Source organism: Mirounga leonina, unplaced genomic scaffold (genome assembly GCF_011800145.1).
Source record: "Mirounga leonina isolate KUSES-001 unplaced genomic scaffold, KU_Mleo_1.0 Mir_127, whole genome shotgun sequence".
NCBI lineage: Eukaryota > Metazoa > Chordata > Mammalia > Carnivora > Phocidae > Mirounga > Mirounga leonina.
In genome coordinates, this window is record NW_023270316.1 from 11094110 (window position 1) to 11115675 (window position 21566).

Here is a 21566-nt window from a genome sequence, read left to right on the forward strand (position 1 = left end):
CTCCAAACATTCTGTCCTTTTAAAGTAGATACTATTGTGCTAATAGTATTACGGAGTTAATAACAATACTATCTAAACTAGAACCAGAAAGACAACTTTTTAAATCTAAGAGTATACAATGAAATTACTTTAGAAAAAAGTCTCCTCAGGGCGCCTGGGTGGCTCAGTTGGTTAAGCGACTGCCTTCGGCTCAGGTCATGATCCTGGAGTCCCGGGATCGAGTCCCGCATCGGGCTCCCTGCTCGGCGGGGAGTCTGCTTCTCCCTTTGACCCTCCCCGCTCTCATGTGCTCTCTCTCATTCTCTCTCTCTCAAATAAATAAATAAAATATTTTAAAAGAAAAAAGTCTCCTCAAAAGCCAGCAGGTATGCTCCATGCCTCTTAGGCTGTGAGGAATGCCAGTGATTTCAAACCTGAGAGAGATGCTTTTGATTTTCTCAAAGAATAAACCACAAATCAGTTCCATGTAGTCCAACTTATTCAACAATCTAGCAAATCTTCTGTGAAGTACTGAAATGCTTTTTGAAAATGTTGGTATGTCTGAAGAAATGATTAAGGAAGAGATGTTGTAGTCAGATAAAATAAAATTTTCTAAGACCTGGTCTTAAGTCCAAATCTACATCAGTAGCAGCAATGTTTGTAAAACAAACAACAAAACACACTTAACCATGAGCCAAACTAAAATAATTTAGCAAGACCCAACTAGAAACAGGGACCCAACAAATCAAACAACTTTCCAGATCACTGAAGAACTGTTAAGCTAGCCTGAGCCTATTGTAAAGAATGTATTTACTAACTCAACTGGTTACTTTCAGAAATAAGACGCGCACACACACCCACCCACCCACACACATACACCCCTATGTAAATTTTGCCAAATCAAACGCTCTCCCAGTGAAAAAAATAATTCTGAGTCATCAATCTTAATGAGAAAACAGGACTAAAGAAATGTTAATGTGGGATGCTGAAAAGTTTGGCCCTACCCAAGTACGAATGCTAAGATGCTGAAATTTCCTGACTGCCAAGCATTGTCTGATTTCTCTCACATACCTACAAAGTTCTGTCAAATGTATACAAGTACTAATTTGCTGTATTTAATACAATTGTAAAGTTATTTAATAGCATTACTAATCCCTGATAACAATATGCCCTCATACATTTTTTTAATTAGCAGACACTGAAAATAGAAATCGTTGTCATGAGCAATAGGAATATTTTTTAAAATAAAAAGTTGGTAAGCCCTGCCCCAGTATAACTGTACCTAAAACAGTCAAGTAAAACAGTCCTTCAGTTTACCTTTTACTCCAATTTAGAATATTCAGTTCTGATTTCTCACATTCTCTTTCCTAGCAAGCTTATTAAAAGGTGATATTTAACATCTTAAGAAAAGGTAAAAACTTGAAGGGCCTTGTCAAATAGGAAATCTTCATTTTAATCACCGATGTCTTTAACCTTAATAAGTTGTATTCAACTAAGTACATAAAACCTACATTACATCCAAGCTCAAGAGTTAAGACAATTCCTTCTTTTAACTAGCCCATGATTTCAACTTACAAAAGAGCTGTAATTAAAATCAAATTACTCTTTAAAGTTTGGTTTCATAACAGAACATGGTAATTCAGCTGATACATTCTTCCAAAGGAACAAGTAATCAAAATTCTAAAAGTATTAAAATATTATTTGCTCTATGGGGTTACTTATTACATGTTTACTCAACCGTTTCTGCTGAAAGACCTAGAAACTCTAACAAAGTTAATTTAAGAACTTACCAATTTCCCTTGCAATTCTGACAGCTTCATCTGCATCCTGTAAAAGCAGGAAATGAGATCCAACATTAATCCCATCAGCCATTGCACAATGTCTTTAGGGCAGTCATATATTGCACTACTGTCTCCTCTGATTCATTTAATGTTCAATTTTACAACCTTCTACCTCTTTTCACTCAGAGAAATGTAAAATTAATACCATAAGTGGAATGTAAATTCTACCTCATCATTATTATATTAAGAAACTCAAAGCAGTTTGAAATTAGCTGGCAGGAAGCACTACCAGAATTGCCAAATGATTTGGTGCAGTTGCTGGAATTTAACAGCAGAATTTAGATGTTTACAATCAATACTGAATCATAAATCAAATCATTAAAGCTTGTCTACAGCCAGCTTGTTTCTGTCCCTCTGATATTTACACGTCATGTTTTCCTGGATTCTGTCAGCAGGGGGAGTTGATTCTCTATTGTTTGGGAGAGGCTCACGATTTTCTAGAAACAAAAAGTAAATTTTCAGCAGTATCTACAGAAATTGCCAATTGTCCCCCCCCCAAAAAAATTCCTTTAGTAGTCTTCATTACTTTTTCCTTTTCTTTTCATCCTTTTCTCAGGTACATATTTTTATCTTTACTAGGTACATTTTGTTATGTAATTTAAAACCTTAAATTCCATGAACCAACTTGTGGGGGTAAACTTCGAAAAAGCCAAGGAAAGCTAATGCCTCTCAAAGAAGTACAAGGTAAGAGTTGATGGATATAAGGATTAATTAGTGCTAAATATCAACCAATGCAACTGACAGAAGAAAACATTCCCTCGAATCTAAACCATTTCATTGATCATTAACTCTCACCTAACACATGAGCACAGGACACTCTGGATACATTTCCCCATGGAACAATAAGGAGAAAGCTGAAAAGGTGTTAAATCCAAGCCTCCCTAGTAAATGTGGCTTTTCTTTACAACTCAGAGATGTAAACTACACAAGAAATGACAATGTTTTGAAACCAGTAGCTAGTGAGAATGCCTGACTTTTTGGCAAAACTGCTTTAAAATATTAAAGCGAAGCCTGGTATTTTGTAAGCTTTTAAGCTAGTAATTTAAAAATGTAGAGTAACCATGTCAGAATCCTCCCCCAAAAGGAGGGGAGGGGGATGTTTATAACTGGTTCATTTATGTCTAATAAAAAAAAAAATCTTCCTTAAAAAGTCTTCAGTACCTAATAACATCCCCTGAATAAGGAGGTTGGCAGGGGAAGTTGTCAGAAAAATTTAATTTCCTTTCATTAGCCAGTCTGCTCCACAAATAGGTGCTTGTTAAGTTCAAAGCGGTCCTGAAAGCGACATCAGTTTTAAGTCTTTTTTTTTTTTTACTCCAAGCAGTCACATCTGCTAATGAGATTTTCCAAATAACAATTGTTTTCAAGTCAGAGATAAATCTATACCTCCCACTCTACTCTCCCAAAAATCAAGGTTTACTGCTTTATTACACCTTGCTGTTTTCGCTGACCCTACATTCTCCAAATTTTAGCTTAAAGGGATAAAAATCCATGAAAAGGGTCATTTAAGAATGTTAGTGGTTTCCACACATTGAATTTGAAGGTTCTTTGTTCAAGCCAGTGACAGTTATTGGAGAATACCTCCCCTTAATAGCCTCTCTGTCAGGAAGTGTTAAACCTGCCAAATGCGGACAATTAGTGCCTCGCGAACAAAATACAGGAAGAGCACTGGCTGATGGAGGCTGGATTATAAGGAGCCTAAAAGGAAACTTTTAACATGTCTTTTCTTTCAAATGTGTAATAGTGTATTTGCAAAATATACTGGGAGAGAAAATAAACTGCTGTCACAAAAGTCTGTTACCTTGAGAGAACTGACAAAGACGCAAATGTTAAAAGATAATTCACAGAATTCATTAATCATATTTATGTGTGGACATACAGAGATCTATTTACACAAAGCGGAACTTCTAAAAAATGTTTTTGACTGCCACAAATCCCACACTTCTATAAACTGCCACAAAGCAATCTTGTCTTTTAACTAATCAATATGTCACGTTTCCTTACTATGATATAATATTTGGGACATACTTGCAATATTTGGGACATACTTTTAAAAAAAATCATTGTTTACCTAAGATTCAGGTTTAACTGGGCAACCTATATTTTTATCTGGAAACTCTTAAGAAAAAAATATTTCCTACTATGAAAAACAAATTTCACTAAAAAGTAATTTTACATTTGTCACTCATTTATCCCAAGATATTTTATTCAGGACATATTATATATTAGACATTTAAAAACTATTCCCAGTTTCAAAAAGAAACTATTAAATACACTCATCTCTAATCTGTTCTTTTAGCACATTTAGCTATTATCAGGCTATATAAAGAGATGAAAAGCCCCATACAGTTCCAAATTCAATGGCAATGATATATCACACAGTATAACTTTCCTATAAGACTACAGACAGAAAAACATTTTTTAATAAAAAGCCTTGAATCAACAAGAAAAAAGATCAACAATTATCAGGAAAAATGGTCAAAAGATTAAATGAGAAGTTTCCATAAAAAGAAATCCAAAAGAATGTATGAAGTATGTTCAACTTTAGTCATAATTATACGCATACAAGCGAAAACAATGAGACACCACAGTCGATCTGCCAAAGTCTGCCAACAGGCAGGAGTGAAAGCCTGAAGGTAAGCAGACATGACTCTCACTACTGATGTCATATGAAAGGGTACCAGCTTTTTAAGAATTGTTAGTATCTATCAAAAGTTTGAAGACCTAAATCGTTCAATCCAGCAACTTCATGCACATGAAAGAGAGAGTTTTTAATTTGTTGCTGGTGCTTTGGTAAGAAAATCAGAAAAACAATTTTAAAGGCCTTCTTCAATAAGGAACTGGTACCAAAAGGATACATACATGAAATGGAATATGTCATAGTCTTTAAAAAGATGAGGTTGACCATATATAATACTACATGAAATAGTTCTTGCACTCGTGGAACTTACAGCCTCCTTTAGTAAGGGAAACGGAAAGAGAGCAAACAAATCAATTGAGAATTGATACAAATGTTACATGGAAACAAAAGGTACAGAGGAAGACAGAACATGTTGTAAATACACTACTAAGAAAGAGTCCTTCTGGGGGCACCTGGCTGGCTCCATCAGTACAACATGTGACTCTTGATCTTGGGGTTGTGAGTTTGATCCCCACGTTGGAGGCAGAGATTACTTGATACTTTTTTTAAATAAAGAAAAAAAATGAAAGGGTCCTTCTAAAGTAAAAATGTAAACTAAAGCCTGAAGAGAACAACCACTGCCATGGGAAGATTAGGGTGAAAGAAGTCTAAACAGAAAGAACAACATGAACAAAAACCCAAATTCAGAAGGTATTTCCCATGTTCTAGAAACTGAGTCCATGAGGTGAAAACTGAAGACAAAAAGCAAGTGGCAGAAAATGACAGCATGAAGTCCAGTGGAAGGCCTGGCCTGTTCCTGCAGGACCTTTCGGGACTCAGCACAGAGTTCCAAATGCCTTGGCTCTATGCCGGGGAATGAGGACTGGGTTTAGGAAGGTAACTCCTACACTCTAAGAATACTTCAAATATAGTGCGCACTTTGGGGGAAAGCGAATTGTAGGAGAATATATATAGTATGATATATATAGTATGACCTTATCTTTTTTTATATGTATCAGTATTACCCTCTGATTGCTAAATATTATTCCTTTGTATGGATATACCACATTTTTTTAATCCATTCATCAGCTGATGGACATTTAGATTGTTTTTAATTTTTTGGCTACTATCAAAAATGCTCCTATGAACATTTGTGTACAAATTTTTGAGTGGACATATATATTTTGGATATATAACCAGGAGTGAGATCACAGGGTCACATGGTAACATTATATTTAACCTTTTGAAGAACTGCCAAACTGTTTTCCAAAGTGGCTGCACTATTTTACATTCTCATGAGCAGTGTATAAAGGTTCTCGTTTCTCCAAATCTTTGCCAGCACTTGATAATCTTCTACTGCAGCCACCCCAGTGGTTTAAAGTGGTATCTCATTGAGGCTTTGATTGAATTTTCCTATGATTAATCGTGATGAACAGGTTTTCATGTGCTTATTGGCCATTTCAGAGAAATGTCTATTCAAACACTTTGTACATTTTTAAATTGGGTTGTCTTTTTGTTTAAGAGTCATATGTGGGGGTGCCTGGGTGGCTCAGTTGGTTGAGCGTCCGACTCTTGGTTTTGGCTCTGGCTGTGATCTCATGGGTGTGAGACTGAGCCCCACGTCGGGCTCCCCGTTCAGCAGGGAGTCTGCCTGAGTTTTTCTCTCTCTGCCCACCTCCCTCTCCCCACTTACCCACCCTCTCTCCAAAATAAATAAATAAATACTTTTTTAAAAAGTAGTATGACCTTATCTACATTAAGACAGAAAAACACCTAGGAATGCTCATAAAAGCTTATGCATGCACATATACAAAAACCTCAGCTTGAGTTACTGCTTCAAAGTAGGATTAAGAGTTAGGAAAGAGGGAACTTGGACTTATTGCTGCAGACACTTACGTACATGTTTAACTTTTTTACCATTAAGATCAAAATTTCATACTTCATATTACTTTCACAGTTTAAAAATTAAATCCGCCATGCTTGAGGGTGTTACTCAAACTATCTAATCAATGATTTCTAGGACATTAAATGTTATCAAAACAAACTAGTGTTCCCAAAACCTGTTTAAACTTTGCATGCCATACAATGCCTGAGAACCAAATTTGAACTCCTTTACTTGGTGTTCTTGATCCTGCCTGCACCGCCAGTCTCGTCCCCAGTTCCTCCCTACCTTGACTTTCCTTCCCACCCCTAAGCCCACCAGGCAGTCTCTAGCTCCCCGGCCTATATGCCAATACCAGGCCCTGAAGACAGAAGGGGACAAGAAAGGCACCATCCCAGCCTTCATGTAATTTACAGTGTGGTGGAAAAGGCAGGCCCTTAAATGATTATACAGCAGCAAAGAAACCATTACCGAGATGCATGTTATGCAGAAAAGGTGAAGAGGGCATGTGACAATAGGGAATCTCAAATTCAAAAACAGAATTCCAGGAAACTTCTCAGATGCAGCTACTATGAAAGAGACCTGACAAATGAAAGTGTGGTGGAACAGAGTCAGGGGGCTGGGGCCTGAACAGTGAGCCAAGCAGAGTGTGGAACAGGGCTGCACTTCAGCCTAAGAGCAAGAAAATGAAGAGTCCTCACTATGGCTGCATTTGGAAGAATTTGGGTGCATAATTTACTTACTATTTTGAGTACTGTCTACCCTCTGCATCTCCCTACCACATTAAAATGTAAGTTCTATGAAAGCAAAACTCTCTAACTGGTTCAGTGGTAGGTTTTAAATTCCTAGAACTGCCTGGTATGTAGTCATCGTTCGGTAAACAGCTGCTGCTGAATGAAAGACTGAATGAACCACTAAACAAATGAAGAGTTTAGAGAAAGGCAAGAGGGGTGTGAGGAGTTTAGTCAGGAAGCAGTGGTCTAGAGGAGAGAAAAACTACTATTTTAGACTCAGGGGTATGTGCTTCCGGACTCCCTCCAGAAAGCCACTGCAGCCCTCCTACCCTGGTGCCTACGAGGTCACACACTGCTGTGCGACCAGATTACACTCTGTCCTCCAATTATGACAGCCCCTGTCACTTAATCTCCATGACAGCAACGACTAGGTCTGCTGTGCTCTACGAAACCCCCCGAGCTTAGCAAATCAAAACACCAACACATTATTTGTTGAATGAATAAACAACTATCCATCAGCTTCCACAGAAACAAGTCTGTTGCCTAAATGATCTACTTGAGTGCCAACAGAACTGCTCACCTCCACAGCATCAGTGTTTGAAGTGAATAAACTTATATCCAAGGAGATGTAGTGGCTTGTTCAAATTCACAAGTCTAAGTGATAAGTGGCAAGGAAGTGCCACATGGTAGTTCAGAGCAGGAGCCCAAGAACCAGATAGGCCTGGGTTTTGCTTCACTTTAACACAAAGCACACTCAATGAAATATCGCTGCTGCTGGGCAAAACCAAGCCCAATATGTACCCTCCTTGTCTTTTAACCCTCAGTCAAGCACTTTTCTTACTGCGGCCTGCAACTTCAAATGTTTGAAATGTGGGTGGGTTTCACAGAACCCACTTTTTTTAAGCCTATTCTTTTTTTTTTTTTAAAGATTTTATTCATTTATTTGAGAGAGAGAATGAGAGAGAGAGAGAGAGAGAGCACATGAGAGGGGGGAGGGTCAGAGGGAGAAGCAGACTCTCTGCTGAGCAGGGAGCCCAATGCGGGACTCGATCCCGGGACTCCAGGATCATGATCTGAGCCGAAGGCAGTCGCTTAACCAACTGAGCCACCCAGGCGCCCTTTAAGCCTATTCTTAAAAAAAAAAAAAAAAAAAAAAAAAAAAAGGTACTATCTTAACTGTAATTCTATTTAAATAAAAAAAGATTTTACTTATTTATTTCAGAGAGAACAAGAGAACACAAGCAGGGAGAGAGGCAGAGGGAGAAGCAGACTCCCGGCTGAGCAGGGAGCCCAATGTGGGGCTCTATCACAGGACCCTGGGATCACAACTGAGCCGAAGGCAGACGCCCAACCAACTGAGCCACCCAGGCACCCCCTTAACTGTAATTTTAAATGTGTATTTCATTAGTTTAAAAGATCAAGGGCACCTAGGTGGCTCAGTTAAAAGATCAAACTTGATAGGATAATAACTTTTTAAATTGAAGGGCCACAAGTTTACATTATATTAAAATGTAAGAGAAAACAACAGATATTCAAATTCAATAAAATTTTTAAAAATTATTAAACTCTATTTTACCAAATATACTTCACTCTTTGTTTATATAAAAAAATCTCTTGTAAGCAAAACATCATTACTTCTTCACAGATTCAACTTGGCAATATTTGAAGAAAAAGCAGAACTGATTCTACCTATTCTTAGCTTTAGAACTAACTTTCTGGGGGTTTTTTAAGATTTTATTTTTAAGTAATCTCTACACCAAATGTAGGGCTTGAACTCATATCCCCAAGATCAAGAGTCACATGTTCTACTGACTAAGCCAGCCAGGAGCCCTTAGAACTTTAAGATTTTATTTATTTATCTGAGAGACTGAGCGAGAGAGCGAGAGAGCGAGCGAGCGCGCGCGCACGAGCAGGGGGAAGAGCAGAGGGAGAGGGAGAAGCAGACTCCTTTGAGCAGGGAGCCCCAAGCGGGGCTCAATCCCAGGACTCCAGAATCATGACTTGAGCTGAAGGCAGATGCTTAACCAACTGAGCCACCCAGGCGCCCCGCCCCCCTTAGAACATCCTTAAGACAGTCCCCTCATCTATTAACTATATGACATATGACACAATATATGAAAATACTACAGGGATTAAGACAGCAGATTCTATTCAAGAAATGTTCAATGATATTCTGTAATTTTTTAAAAGAAAATTTCTAACAGGTGGGACAACGATCCCCTGAAAATCAAAGAAAAATCAAATATAAAAATTTTCACAGTAGGAATAAAACAAATCTGATGCTACTGATGCCCTTATACAATTTTCAAATGAAGTACTTAGAATATTTCTGTTTTCATATCAAAAGTTAATACAACTGAGAAAACACTGAGAAGTACAAAATCAAATGAAACCAAGTATTAGCAACCATATTCCTCTGGTTTCAAATCAGGAAGCAGGAAAAAGTAATGGTCCAACAATATGCTTTGATTCAAATCCCTGTGGTTCATTCTGTAATCACAGCCTATAGTCCCAGTTTGAAGGAAGCCACACTCTGGTTCTGAAGTTACTGAGCACTTGGGAACACTGATGAGGTAAATATTAAACCATACAGTTCCAGCAGTTCCAGAAATGGAGAAAGAGCAAAAACAGCACCAGAACCACTAACCATCTCTTTTCAGCACAACTTACCTTAAAGGAGCTCTTATCATTTAACCCAAGAGCAAAACGGTAAAAAAAATTCTGTTTTACAGAGAATATGATGGGAGGGATGGGCGATGTTGCTATAACCAAATAAACAGATCATAAAAATGTCAAAAGGAGCTAAAAAAAAAATCGGGCGCCTTTTCTACAAGCCTATTTGTTTAAATACTCTTCAGCCCCCAACCTGGGAGGCATCAAAGTCCAACGTGACTAAGAACATAGGTGCTAGAGCCAGAACACATGGGCTCCACACTGGCTCTCTCGGACAGTGAGCCGGTTACCTCCCAGGGTGCCTCCCTGGAATTTGGTTTCCTCAACTCTAAGATGGAGATAGTAACAGTATCTTCTCATAGGGTCATCAAGAAGATGGAATTAGTTAGGGCTGAAATACACCAGAACAACACAAGGCACACAGTATGCTTGGCAATCTGTGATAACATGGGCAGCCTGCCACCACGGAGTCCCAAGTCTGTTCCTTGCCTGCCTGTCTTTGGATGGGGTATCTTATGGTCATCATTCATCCTCTGAACCCTTATAACACAGAATTAATACTGGCACTGCAATACTGCAAAAAAAAAACAAACAAAACAGGCACTGCATCCCCAGGACACTCCACTGGGTCAGAGGATCTGTGCACTATTTGTTGCCAGGGAGCAGGGAAGAAGGGCGGGAAAAGGAAGCAAAAACTCTAACAACGACAGGCATATTTAAATAGTGATCCCTGATGCTAAACACCCAATTCACTTCAACAGTGATTCAGACCATACCTCTCCTTTCTCACTTGCTACAATATAGCCTAGTACCCACCCTGAATTCCATCCTCACTGGATGAGAGTCCTGCTACTCATCCACATGGGAAGCTACTTAAGAATTTACTTTCCTCAGCTGGTTCTAGAACAAATCAGCAAATGTTTTGGGGGGGGGGGGGGATCACTGCTTCAATATACTATGGGTAAAAGCTTATCTGTACACAAAAAGCATCCTCAAACTGTTCTGCATTCTTGTGTAAAGTAAAGCAAAACTTTCAACAGTCCTGGGTTCAGGAAATGGGTTCCAGCTGATTGTGTTTTCCAGACTACTCCAAGTCAAGCAGAAGACTCTGTTTGAATATCCTTTCAAATCTTCCTAAACTTTAGTACACATTTTTGTAACTGTAAAACAGCATAGTAAACATAACTGAATCCTTTTTCAAAAACATAAAGCCTTTTAGGCACCATCAGGAGAGGCATTCTTGGTTTAGCAGGAGAAAATGATACCGATGTCTTATACTTTGTACTTACTAGGACACAGCTTGTCAATTTTTTTGTTATTTTGGTTTTTTAAATGATTCCCTTCATGCTGGTTTTTGTTGCTACTATTTGGTTCTTTCTGCTAAAGCAAGAGTACAGTTTTTAAAATCCGGCTAATTGGGTGACAAAAACAATGACTATTTTAAGCCTCTACTGTGAAATTTACCAACCTCATTCAAATACATTACCACACTCTGCTCTGAAATGTAAAGGGCAATAGGAACTCTGAGAAGGTTAATGAACTTCCCTCAAAGTTGGAATGCTGACAGGTATCACAGCCAAATGCAGTGAATTCATCAGTGGTGACTCCTCCCTCTGCCCCACTCCTGACGTGTGCCACAAATTCCGCTTAAAATTAAACTAGAAATAAAACCGAATGAAAATTTATGAGCGAAACGAAACAGCATTCCTAAAAATTTTAAATGCTTATCTGAAAACTGTAACCGGCACGTTCAATTGGGGCTTAACTAATTCAGACAATAGGTGTCAAGAACTGTATACCATAGTTAAAGTTAACACCCATAATGAGAACCTGCCATTATGTGAGAGTATGACTGGGTCTTAAAAATCACCTAAAGCATACAAAGAGACAAAATTGAAAAGATAAGTGGATTTTCTTCTACTTGCAACTTATCCCTATTTTACAAATTAACAGCAGTTGCAAATTCAAATGCAGACTGTCAAACACAGGCTCCCTGAAAAGATGACCTCTTTGAGGAAGCAAAACCAACTTTACTATACCTGCTACATTTAAAGATAACCATCACTTTGAGCAATCTGGAAGGTTCCACTAAGTTCTGTTAAAGACCCTAGATTCAAAACCTGCAGAGCTCCTCTGATGCCCACTGAGCCCCCACCCAGGGATGTCCCCAACCACAGGGGTGAGAAAAATCTCACTTTGGGGAGAGCTCCAATTTCCTTTTTAGGAAACTTAGGAATGAGGAATGATTAGATTTGAAAATGTTTATTATTGAAGGAAGACTTCCCTATTTGAAATAAAATATCCTCAACATTATCCTCAACATTTTCTAAGTCCATAGACAAAGTTTACATGGAAGAAGACAAGTATAGGACCTAGAAGTTCACCATCATGCTAGCTCTAGAAGCCAATGTATTTGGAAGATTTCATCACACTGGTATCTAAACAGGATAAAATTTCCTTTGAAACCTGTATCAAAACCTTGCGGGGCACCTGGGTGCTCAGTCAGTTAAGCGTCTGCCTTTGGCTCAGGTCATGATCCCAGAGATCTGGGATCAAGCTCCACATGGGGCTTCTTCTCAGCGGGGAGTCTGCCTCTCTCTCTGCCCCTCCTTCCACTAGTGCTCCCTCGCTCTCACTCACTCTCTCTCAAATAAATAAATAAATAAAATCTGTAAAAGCAGACAGACAAAACTTGAGAATTTTCTGTCTTGACTTATTTTGTCCATGGGAGTCTGAGTCTGGGAGAGATCTCCCCTCCAAATTTAAACCACCAAGGCACTGCATATTGTCAGGTCTACAATTAGAGATGGCCAACCATTAAGGTTGGGGGCCCAAGACATGAGGTAAACAAACAATATATTTGATATGTTATTACAAGATTCTCATGGGTTCATCTCAGGCCAAGTCTATGCTCTCTCTGAAGCCAACTTCTCCTTAAAGGTACTAAATCCAGAAATCAAATTGATGTTCTTATGTTTCTAAAAGGCATAATCTCACCTAGGATAATTAAAAATTATAATAGACTCTTTTGCAAGCTTTTGATTATGAATGGTTCATTTGAGAGTCACCTGTTGGGGTGGGTGGAGGTAAAAATCTCAAACACCTAATGTTCTGTAATTTTTTTTCATTACAATGAGGAAGCTTCCAAAAGAAACTCAGATTCCAAATTTATTTGTTTTTTTTTTTTTTAATTTGCCAGAGAGAGAGTACAAGCAGGAGGAGCAGCAGGCAGAGGGAGAAGCAGGTTTCCCACAGAGCAAGAAGCCTGATGTGGGGCTCGATCCCAGGACCCTGGGATAATGACCTGAGCAGAAGGCAGACGCTTAACCGACTGCGTCACCCAGGCATCCCCCAAATTTGTTTCCTTATGAAATTCACAGGAAAGACAAAGTTCATAGGGAGGAGGAAAGGCATAGGAAAAGCCAAATGAAAAATGTGAAAAATTTAAAACTCTGTCAAACCTGATGGTCTTTATCCTGCTATTTCTTTTCCTCCATCCTGTTTTCCTCCATTTGCTCCTGCCCTGCTCTTTCTTCCACTGACCTGTTCCCTCTTTCTTCTAACTGGCCAGAAACCCTCAAAGCAACATTACCTTTTAAAATTAAGCTACTGTCAGAATAGGGCCAGCTTGAGGGCTAAATTAAAACTTTGGTCTCATTCTGAACTAAGAAGCATTACCAAAGGCTTTCCAAAGCTTATACAGATTGGACAGAAATTTACAGAGAAATTGAGGAATGTATAAATAATCTAGTAGTCCCCAGATTTACATGAACTGGTTCACAGCGCTAATAAGAACCTGAGATAAAAGGGGCGCCGGGTGGCTCAGTAGGTTAAGCGTCTGCCTTCAGCTCAGGTCATGATCTCAGGATCCTGGGATCAAGCCCCACGCTGGGCCCCCTGCTCAGCCTGCTTCCCCCTCTGCCACTTCCCCTGCTTGTGCACTCTCTCTCTAGCTCTCTGTCAAATAAATAAATAAAATCTTTAAAAAAGTTTTTAATTAAAAAAAAAAAAAAAACCTGAGATTAAAAAAAAAAAAAATACTGGATACAAGAGCAAAATAGGAAGACCTGAGAATGATTCAGACTCCTAACTGCACAGGAAACCAGAGAAGTTTAGAAAAACTGGAAATAATGGAAAAGGTCCTTGGGAAGCTACTATCAAAATCTTTCCTATGAAACTAGGTTGGACTCTAATCTAGTTGAGCTAGCAAAGAAATGATCCATCTGTTGGGCACCTCAGAAACAGACTCTTCAGTACCTTTAGGCATTCAGGAGTAGACACCGAAGCAGTTGTGACCCAGCTCCCTCCTCACTTTTTTTGAGTAGCCTTAAGCCAGAAACAGAAAATTTTATAAACAAGTAAAAACTGGATGGAAATAGTCACACAGACAGATCTTTAATTCCATACTATAAATTTTGAAAGAGCCCCAAAACAAAAGCAGAATAAGATGCAGAATAAATTGGTGGTCTTACAGATAAAACTAGATGTTCCCACTCCAGAAATCAAAGCAATCACTCGAGGGGCACCTTGGTGGCCCAGTCGGTTAAGCATCTGACTCCTGATTTCAGCTTAGGTCATCTTCTCCCTACAAGACACTACACCCACTGACTTCATGAGAAAGAATATTTAGGACAAACAGAATTTCCAGATCATATGCTCTCCTAATGACCCCGTGTGTGAACTCCTGAGGACTCTGCTATTCATCATCAAGACAATTAATTTGGACTCTGACTCATTACTACCTTTGTGACTAAAATCAAGCCCACACTGAAGATCTCAAGAAGGCCAGACTTCTTTTTGAAAAAAAGTAAAATTATACTGGCAGAAGCACTGGGGCCAAATAGATCACAGTTCATAATAACCCATCCAAACCACTACCTGAACTTACACAACTCTCTAAAACAAGAATGGAAAGAAGGACTAAAACCCAACAGTTGACAGCCTACTAAAGAAAAGACTTGTCATACTCTGCTCAGTCTTTCAAGTCTGCAGTCATGGTGTGAGCTATACTGCCTTTTAATTTGGAGGCTCAACTGGGGACAAATCCAAGCTCATTCAGATGGTTGACAGAATTTATTTCCTTGTGGCTGTATGACTAAGCACCCTATCCTTTTGCTGGCTCTCAGACAGAGATTGCCCTAACTCAGATCCGTAGAAGCTGCCTGTAGTTTATTGTCATGTGGACTTCCTCAACATGGCAGCTTACGTCATCAAGTCAAAAATTAGAATCTGTTCTCTAGTTTCCTAAGATGTAGTCTTATATAATGAAACATTATATAAGCAGTATATCACAGCAGTAACACTCAATTACTTTGCCCTACAATGCAACTTAATACAATGATAGCCAATCACCTTTGCCCTTTAACATAACCTAGTTCAGGTAGTGACATGGCATCACCCTTTACCATATTCTAACAGAGAAGCAAGTCACAAGGTTTTACCCAAACTGAAGAGAGGATTACACCAAAGTCTGGATGCCTGACAGTTCCTCAAAAAGTTAAACATGGAATTATCATGACCCTGCAATTCCATTCCTGGGTAAATACCCAAAAGAACTCAAGACAAATACTCAAACACCTGCACACAAATGTTTGTAGCAGCATTATTCACAATCACCAAAAGATGGAAATAACTCAGACGTCCATCAACTAATGAATGGGTTTAAGGGGAGAAAAAAAAAAAGTGGTATATTCCTACTATGGAATATTATTCAGCCATCAAAAGGAAGGAAATACTAATCTACACTACACATGGATCCTATATTCTACTTAGTTTACTATTAAACCTATCTAAGGTCCTGGGTGCCTGGGTGGCTCAGTTGGTTAAGCGACTGCCTTCGGCTGAGGTCATGATCCTGGAGTCCTGGGATCGAGTCCCGCATCGGGCTCCCTGCTCAGCAGGGAGTCTGCTTCTCCCTCTGACCCTCCCCCCTCTCATGTGTGCTCTCTCTCTCTCTCATTCTCTCTCTCAAATAAATAAAATCTTTAAAAAAAACACAAACCTATCTAAGGTCCTTATTTCCATATATTTACCATTACATAATTTCCATTTAATTTTATTAGAGATTCAAATTCCATGGTGAAATTCTTTAAATTTTTATTTATTTATTTATTTTAAAGAGAGAGAGAGAGAGAGCACGCAAGCAGGGGAAGAAGCAGAGGGAGAGAGAGGGACAAGCAGACTCCACACTGAGCACAGAGCCCAGTGTGGGACTCAATCCCATGACCCTGACATCATGACCTGAGCCAAAATCAAGAATCAGTGACTCAACCCACTGAGCCACCCAGATGCCCCTAGTGAAATTCTTTATATGCTTATTTTCTCCACACTTTCTTCAGAAAAATTTTTAACGTATCAATCATACTTATTTTACAGTTCTTATCATCAACTCCAGTATCTACAGCATATGTCAATCTATTTCTATTGTCTGTTTTACTTTTTCTCTTGGTTTTTCATTATGCTTTCCTTTCTTTGGTATGCCTAGTAAATATGTCCTAAATGACAGATAATGTGTCTACCATGGTTATATGTGTAAAACTTATCTCCTAGAAGATTATCCATCCAACAGGTATTTAGTGAGCACTGACTATGTGCCAGGCACCATGTATAAGTGACGCAGTAACAAAAAGAATACAGTCCCTTCCAGCAGGGAGTTTACAACCATGTGCAGGAAGTACACACTTAACCCATCATTAAAATGGGCAGAAAGGCCTATAAAATCTGAGCTCCCTATTACATCTTCCTTCAATGACCTCATCTCTGATTTTTCTCTCCTTTGATCACAGAAGCCACATGATTCCTGGTTGTCTGTTGAACAGCAAGTACATTTCAGTCTCAACACCTCTACACTTGTTATTCTTTCTGCCTAGTATGCTTTGCTCTTCCTCCTGATAACCACATGACTTGCCCTGTGTCACCACCCTCCCAATATTCCCTTCCCCCATTCCCTGTCTCATGTTTCACCACAGCATGTACTATATATTTTATTATTTGTTTATTGTCTGTCTCCTTCTGCTATAGTATAAGCTCCATGAGGGCAGGTATTTTTTTATTATTGTTGTTCATTACTTTACTCATTGCACTTCAAACAACATTGGACAAATAGTATGCACTTAAATATTTACTTAGTAGATGAATGAATGAATGATTTAAAATGTGATGCGCAAAGTGCAGGGTACTAAGAGGAAATACAGCAGAGGGCCTATGCCTCTGTGAGGCATGTATGTTTAAACCAACATGTAAACAATGAGGAGACAATAAGGAATGGATACAGAAGCAGGATCAACATGCATGACAGAATTTAGTACAGAAGTTGCAAGAATCTGAAAGATGTCATATATGGCTGGCATACACAATGTAAAGGATAAACTGGTACACTATCAGTTTGAAGAGAAAAACAAAGGCCAGCCATTTAAAGGATTTGAATTAGTAGCCATTCAAGAGTTTTCAAACACAGGCACAGGACTGAATTTGGATTTCTGAAAGGTCACTCAAGCTACAGTGTTGAAAGTTAATTGCGGGGGGCGCCTGGGTGGGTCAGTTGGTGAAGCCTCTGACTCCTGGTTTCAGCTCAGGTTATGATCTCAGTGTTGGGGGATCGAGCCCCACATCCGGCTCCCTGTTTAGTGGGGAGCCTGACTGGGATTCTCTCCCCCTCTCTCTGCTTATGCTCTCGCTCTCTAAAATAAATAAATAAATCTTTATTTATTAAAAAAAAAGAAGAAGAAAGTTAATTGGATGGGACCAAGACTGGCTACAAAGAAACCAATTAGAAGGTTGACAAAGTAATCCAGATTGGATGATGAAAGCTGGAACTTGGTGTTAGCATGAGCAAAGAAAGAAGTAAATGGATCAGAAAGCATCTATAGGTGAATTCTCTGTAGCAGTATTTATCAAGAATGACTCTAAGGTTCTAGCTTGAGAAACAGTGTGGAAAATACCACCACTTTCTCAGGCAGGAAAGAATCAGGTTGAGAAGCTTACAGCAGGAGTCAGCAAACATTTTCTGAATGGACCAGTAACAAATACTTCAGGTTTGCTGGGTGACATGGTCAACTCAGTCTCATTTCTCAACTCATTTCTCAACTCAGTCACTAGGGAAAAAAGCAGCCATCAGCAATCTGTAAAGAAAAGAGCATGGCTGTGTTCCAATAATACTTTACAAATCAGGTGGGCATGGAGTTAATTGCCAATTGCTAATCAAAGAGAAAATTATGAGCTTAGCTTTTAACTTGTTACTTTCAAGGTGCCTCAGAGGCATCAAGCGAAACTATTTAAGAGGCACGCACACATGCAGAGATCTAGCACAGATAAATATATATAGATTGGAGATGTGAGCCCTAAGAGTAAGGTTGCCCCAGGGTGAGGGTGTACAATAACATTTCCTACTCAGAATCCAAAATAAAACCACATTTACAGAACAAAGATAGGAAAAACAATCAGCATGAAAACTAAGAATGAGCATTTAAAACAAGCCAAAAAATACAAAAACAAAACTAGAACTGAGTAGTGTGCCAGAAGCAGATATTTAGAGAAGGAAAAAGTGACCAAGAGACTCAAATGCTTTGAAGAGATAAAGACCAGGATTACAAATTATATACTGAATTTACTGAGAAGGAGAGGTTGCTGGTAGCCACTGCAGGAGAAATTTCCATAAGCATGAGGAAAGAAGCCAGCCGATGGTAGATTAATGATTAAGTGAACAGTGCAGAAATGAAAGCAAGGAAGGATAATTCTTCTAAGACCTGTGGCTATGAAAGGGGAGACTAAGGTGACAGCTATAAAGTGACAAGGGGTGACTGTGCTCTAGGTGACCACATTTCTTTCCACTAAACTGGATGCACCATGTGGTGAGGGATCATGGGCATCTTGTTTATCACCACCACATGCTTCCCACTTAGCCCAGGGATTAGCACATTTGTTGACTGAGAATTTTTAAGAGCAAGGGTAATGGAAAGGAGCTGAAAGACAAGTTTTAAGACATGGAAGAGAGAAAAGATAATCCGTAAAGACTGTAGCCCGTGAAGGCTATAAGGGGTACATCTGGAACCTAACAAGAAGAACTGGCTTTACTGAGGATGGGAACACCTCTTCCTTGTAACAGGACAGAAGGGGAAAAAAGTGGATGAATACAGATTAAGGTAAACATGGGCAAGAAATGGAGGATATTAATAAGGGCCAAGCTTGCTAATTGTCCTATAACACATGAAAGTTTCCTGCACAATAAACAACTGCCCAGCCCAAAAGCTAACAATAATTAACACTGAAAAGTTTTTGCAGACTAACTCAAATCACAAAGTTAAAGTCTACATAGGGACTATACCACTTTCCACCAGAAACACATTTATAATTTATGTTTTATGCATATGGACAGAAGCTCAACACAAAGTTAAACATAGAACATTAAAATGTTTCCAACGTTAAATACATACCATCATTCAATGAAATCCAGAGAGCTAAGAGAACATTTTTAAATCACCAAGTTTTTTCCTATGAAAGTATGAGTCAGTACTAATCATGACTGAACGGGAGAAGATATTTGAAATGACATATCCAATAAGGGTTTAAAATCCAAAATATATAAAGAACTCACACAACTCAATACCAAAATACAAATAACCTGATTAAAAATGGGGCAGAAAACCTGAATAGACACTTTTCCAAAAAAGACAATACAAATGGCCAACAGACACATCAAAAGATGCTCAACATCACTAATTATCAGGGACATGCAAATCAAAACCACAATGAAATCATCACTTTACACCTGTCAGAATGGCTAGAACTGAAAGACAAGAAATAAAAGGTGTTGGTGAGGATGTGGAGGAAAAAGAACCCTCACGCATTGTTGGTGGGAATGCCAATTGGTGCAGCCACTGAGGAAAACAATATGGAAGTTCTTTTTTTTTTTTTTTTTTTAAGATTTATTTATTTGAGAGAGAGAGCGCACGCAACAGAGAGTGCACGAGCAGGGGAAGGGGCACAAGGAGAGGGAGAACCAGACTCCCCGCTAAGCAGGGAGCCCAACAACATGGCACTCAATCCCAGGACCCTGGGATCATAACCTGAGCTGAAGGCAGGCGCTTAACCGACTGAGCCACCCAGGCGTCCCACAAGTTCCTTTAAATATTAAAAATAGAAATACTATATGATACAGTTATTCTATTACTGGGTACTTACCCAAAGAAAACAAAAACATGAATTCAAATATATGTACCCCTATGTTTACTGCAGCATTCTTTACAATAGCCAAGATATGGAAGTAGCCCAAGTGTTCACCGACAGATGAATGGATAAAGAAGAGGGGACACACACACACACACACACACAGATTATTACTTGGCCTTAAGAAAGACCAAGATCTTGCCATTTTCGACAACATGGATAGATCCAGAGGGTATTATACTAAGTGAAATAAGTCAGAGAAAGACAAATAGCATATGATTTCATTTATATGTGGAATCTGAAAAACAAATAAACAAAAAGCAGAATCTCAGGGCGCCTGGGGGGCTCAGTTGGTTAAACTCCTGCCTTCAGTTCATTCAGGTCATGACCCCAGGACCCTGGGATCCAGCCCCACGTCGGGCTCCCTGCTGAGCTGGGAGCCTGTTTCTCCCTCTCCCTCTGCCCCCGCCCCACCTGTGTGCACACTCTCTCTCTCTCTCTCTCTCTCTAATAAATACATCTTAGGGAAAAAAAGGCAGAATCTCATACCCATAAACACAAAGAACAAACTGACAGTGTCCAAAAGGGAAGGGAGTAGGGGGATGGGTAAGTGGTTGAAGGGGTTGGGGAAATACAGGCTTCCACTTACAGAATTAGTCACAGAGATAAAAGGTACAGTACAGGGAATATAGTCAATGGTACTGTAATAGGGTTGTATGATGACAGATGGTAGCTACACTTGTGGTGAGCAGAGCATAATGTATAGAGTTGTGAAATCACTATGTTGTTCACCTGAAACTAATGAGACATTACGTGTCAATGACAGTTCAATTAAAAAAAATTGATCATGAAATACAATGCTTAAGTGGCTTCTTGCTCCCTTTAACTTATACCATTTAAAATAATCCAGGGGCAGTTGGCTGGCTCAGTCGGTAGAGCAGGCGACTCCTGATCTTGGGGGTGTAAGTTCGAGCCCCATGTTGGGTGCAGAGATTAAAAATAAAATCTTTAAAAAAAATAGAATAATCCAGTGTAAACAACACTGACTTATTTTAACCTCCACATGCATATTTTTGCATTTTACCATGCATTTTATTTTGCATTTATATTATTGCATTTAGCAGTAATTGCATTTTCTCTTATGCTTTTCACAAAATGTTTGACTTAAGGACACGTATATTACACGTATATAGTTTCTCACCTTGACTACTCCATCAAAGCCAGGGATTGTGTTAACCTTTGCTTTCTTAGCTAATAATTTGCTTTCAATCTTGTCACCCATGGCTTGAATAGCATGTGTGTCAGGTCCAATGAAAACGACATCTTCTGCTGCCTGTGGAGAAACACAAGTAGAAATCTGTAACAAAAACAATATGGTGCTTGATACAGTCACAACTTTATAAAAAGAAAAACCCGTATGTATATTTACTAATTACTTACATACCAAAAACAACTTAAAAGCAAAGGATTTGAACCAATACATTAAAATATACAGTGTTGGGGGCGCCTGGGTGGCTCAGTTGGTTAAGCAACTGCCTTCGGCTCAGGTCATGATCCTGGAGTCCCGGGATCGAGTTCCGCATCGGACTCCCTGCTCGGCAGGGAGTCTGCTTCTCCCTCTGACCCTCCTCTCTCTCATGCTCTCTCTCATTCTCTCTCTCTCAAATAAATAA

At 39.1% G+C, this 21566-nt stretch overlaps 1 protein-coding gene across 3 annotated transcripts in view; it reads right to left on the reverse strand.

The window, feature by feature from the left end:
* Nucleotides 1–21566, reverse strand: part of PCCA (propionyl-CoA carboxylase subunit alpha) — a 402470-nt gene that overhangs the window by 274149 nt on the left and 106755 nt on the right. For all 3 annotated transcript variants that reach the window (XM_035003107.1, XM_035003106.1, XM_035003108.1), the window contains 2 exons: nt 21095–21226; nt 1770–1806 (listed from right to left, as the gene is read on the reverse strand). In XM_035003107.1, the coding sequence (XP_034858998.1) occupies nt 1770–1806; nt 21095–21226 (169 nt within the window). The remainder of the gene's footprint in view (nt 1–1769; nt 1807–21094; nt 21227–21566) is intronic.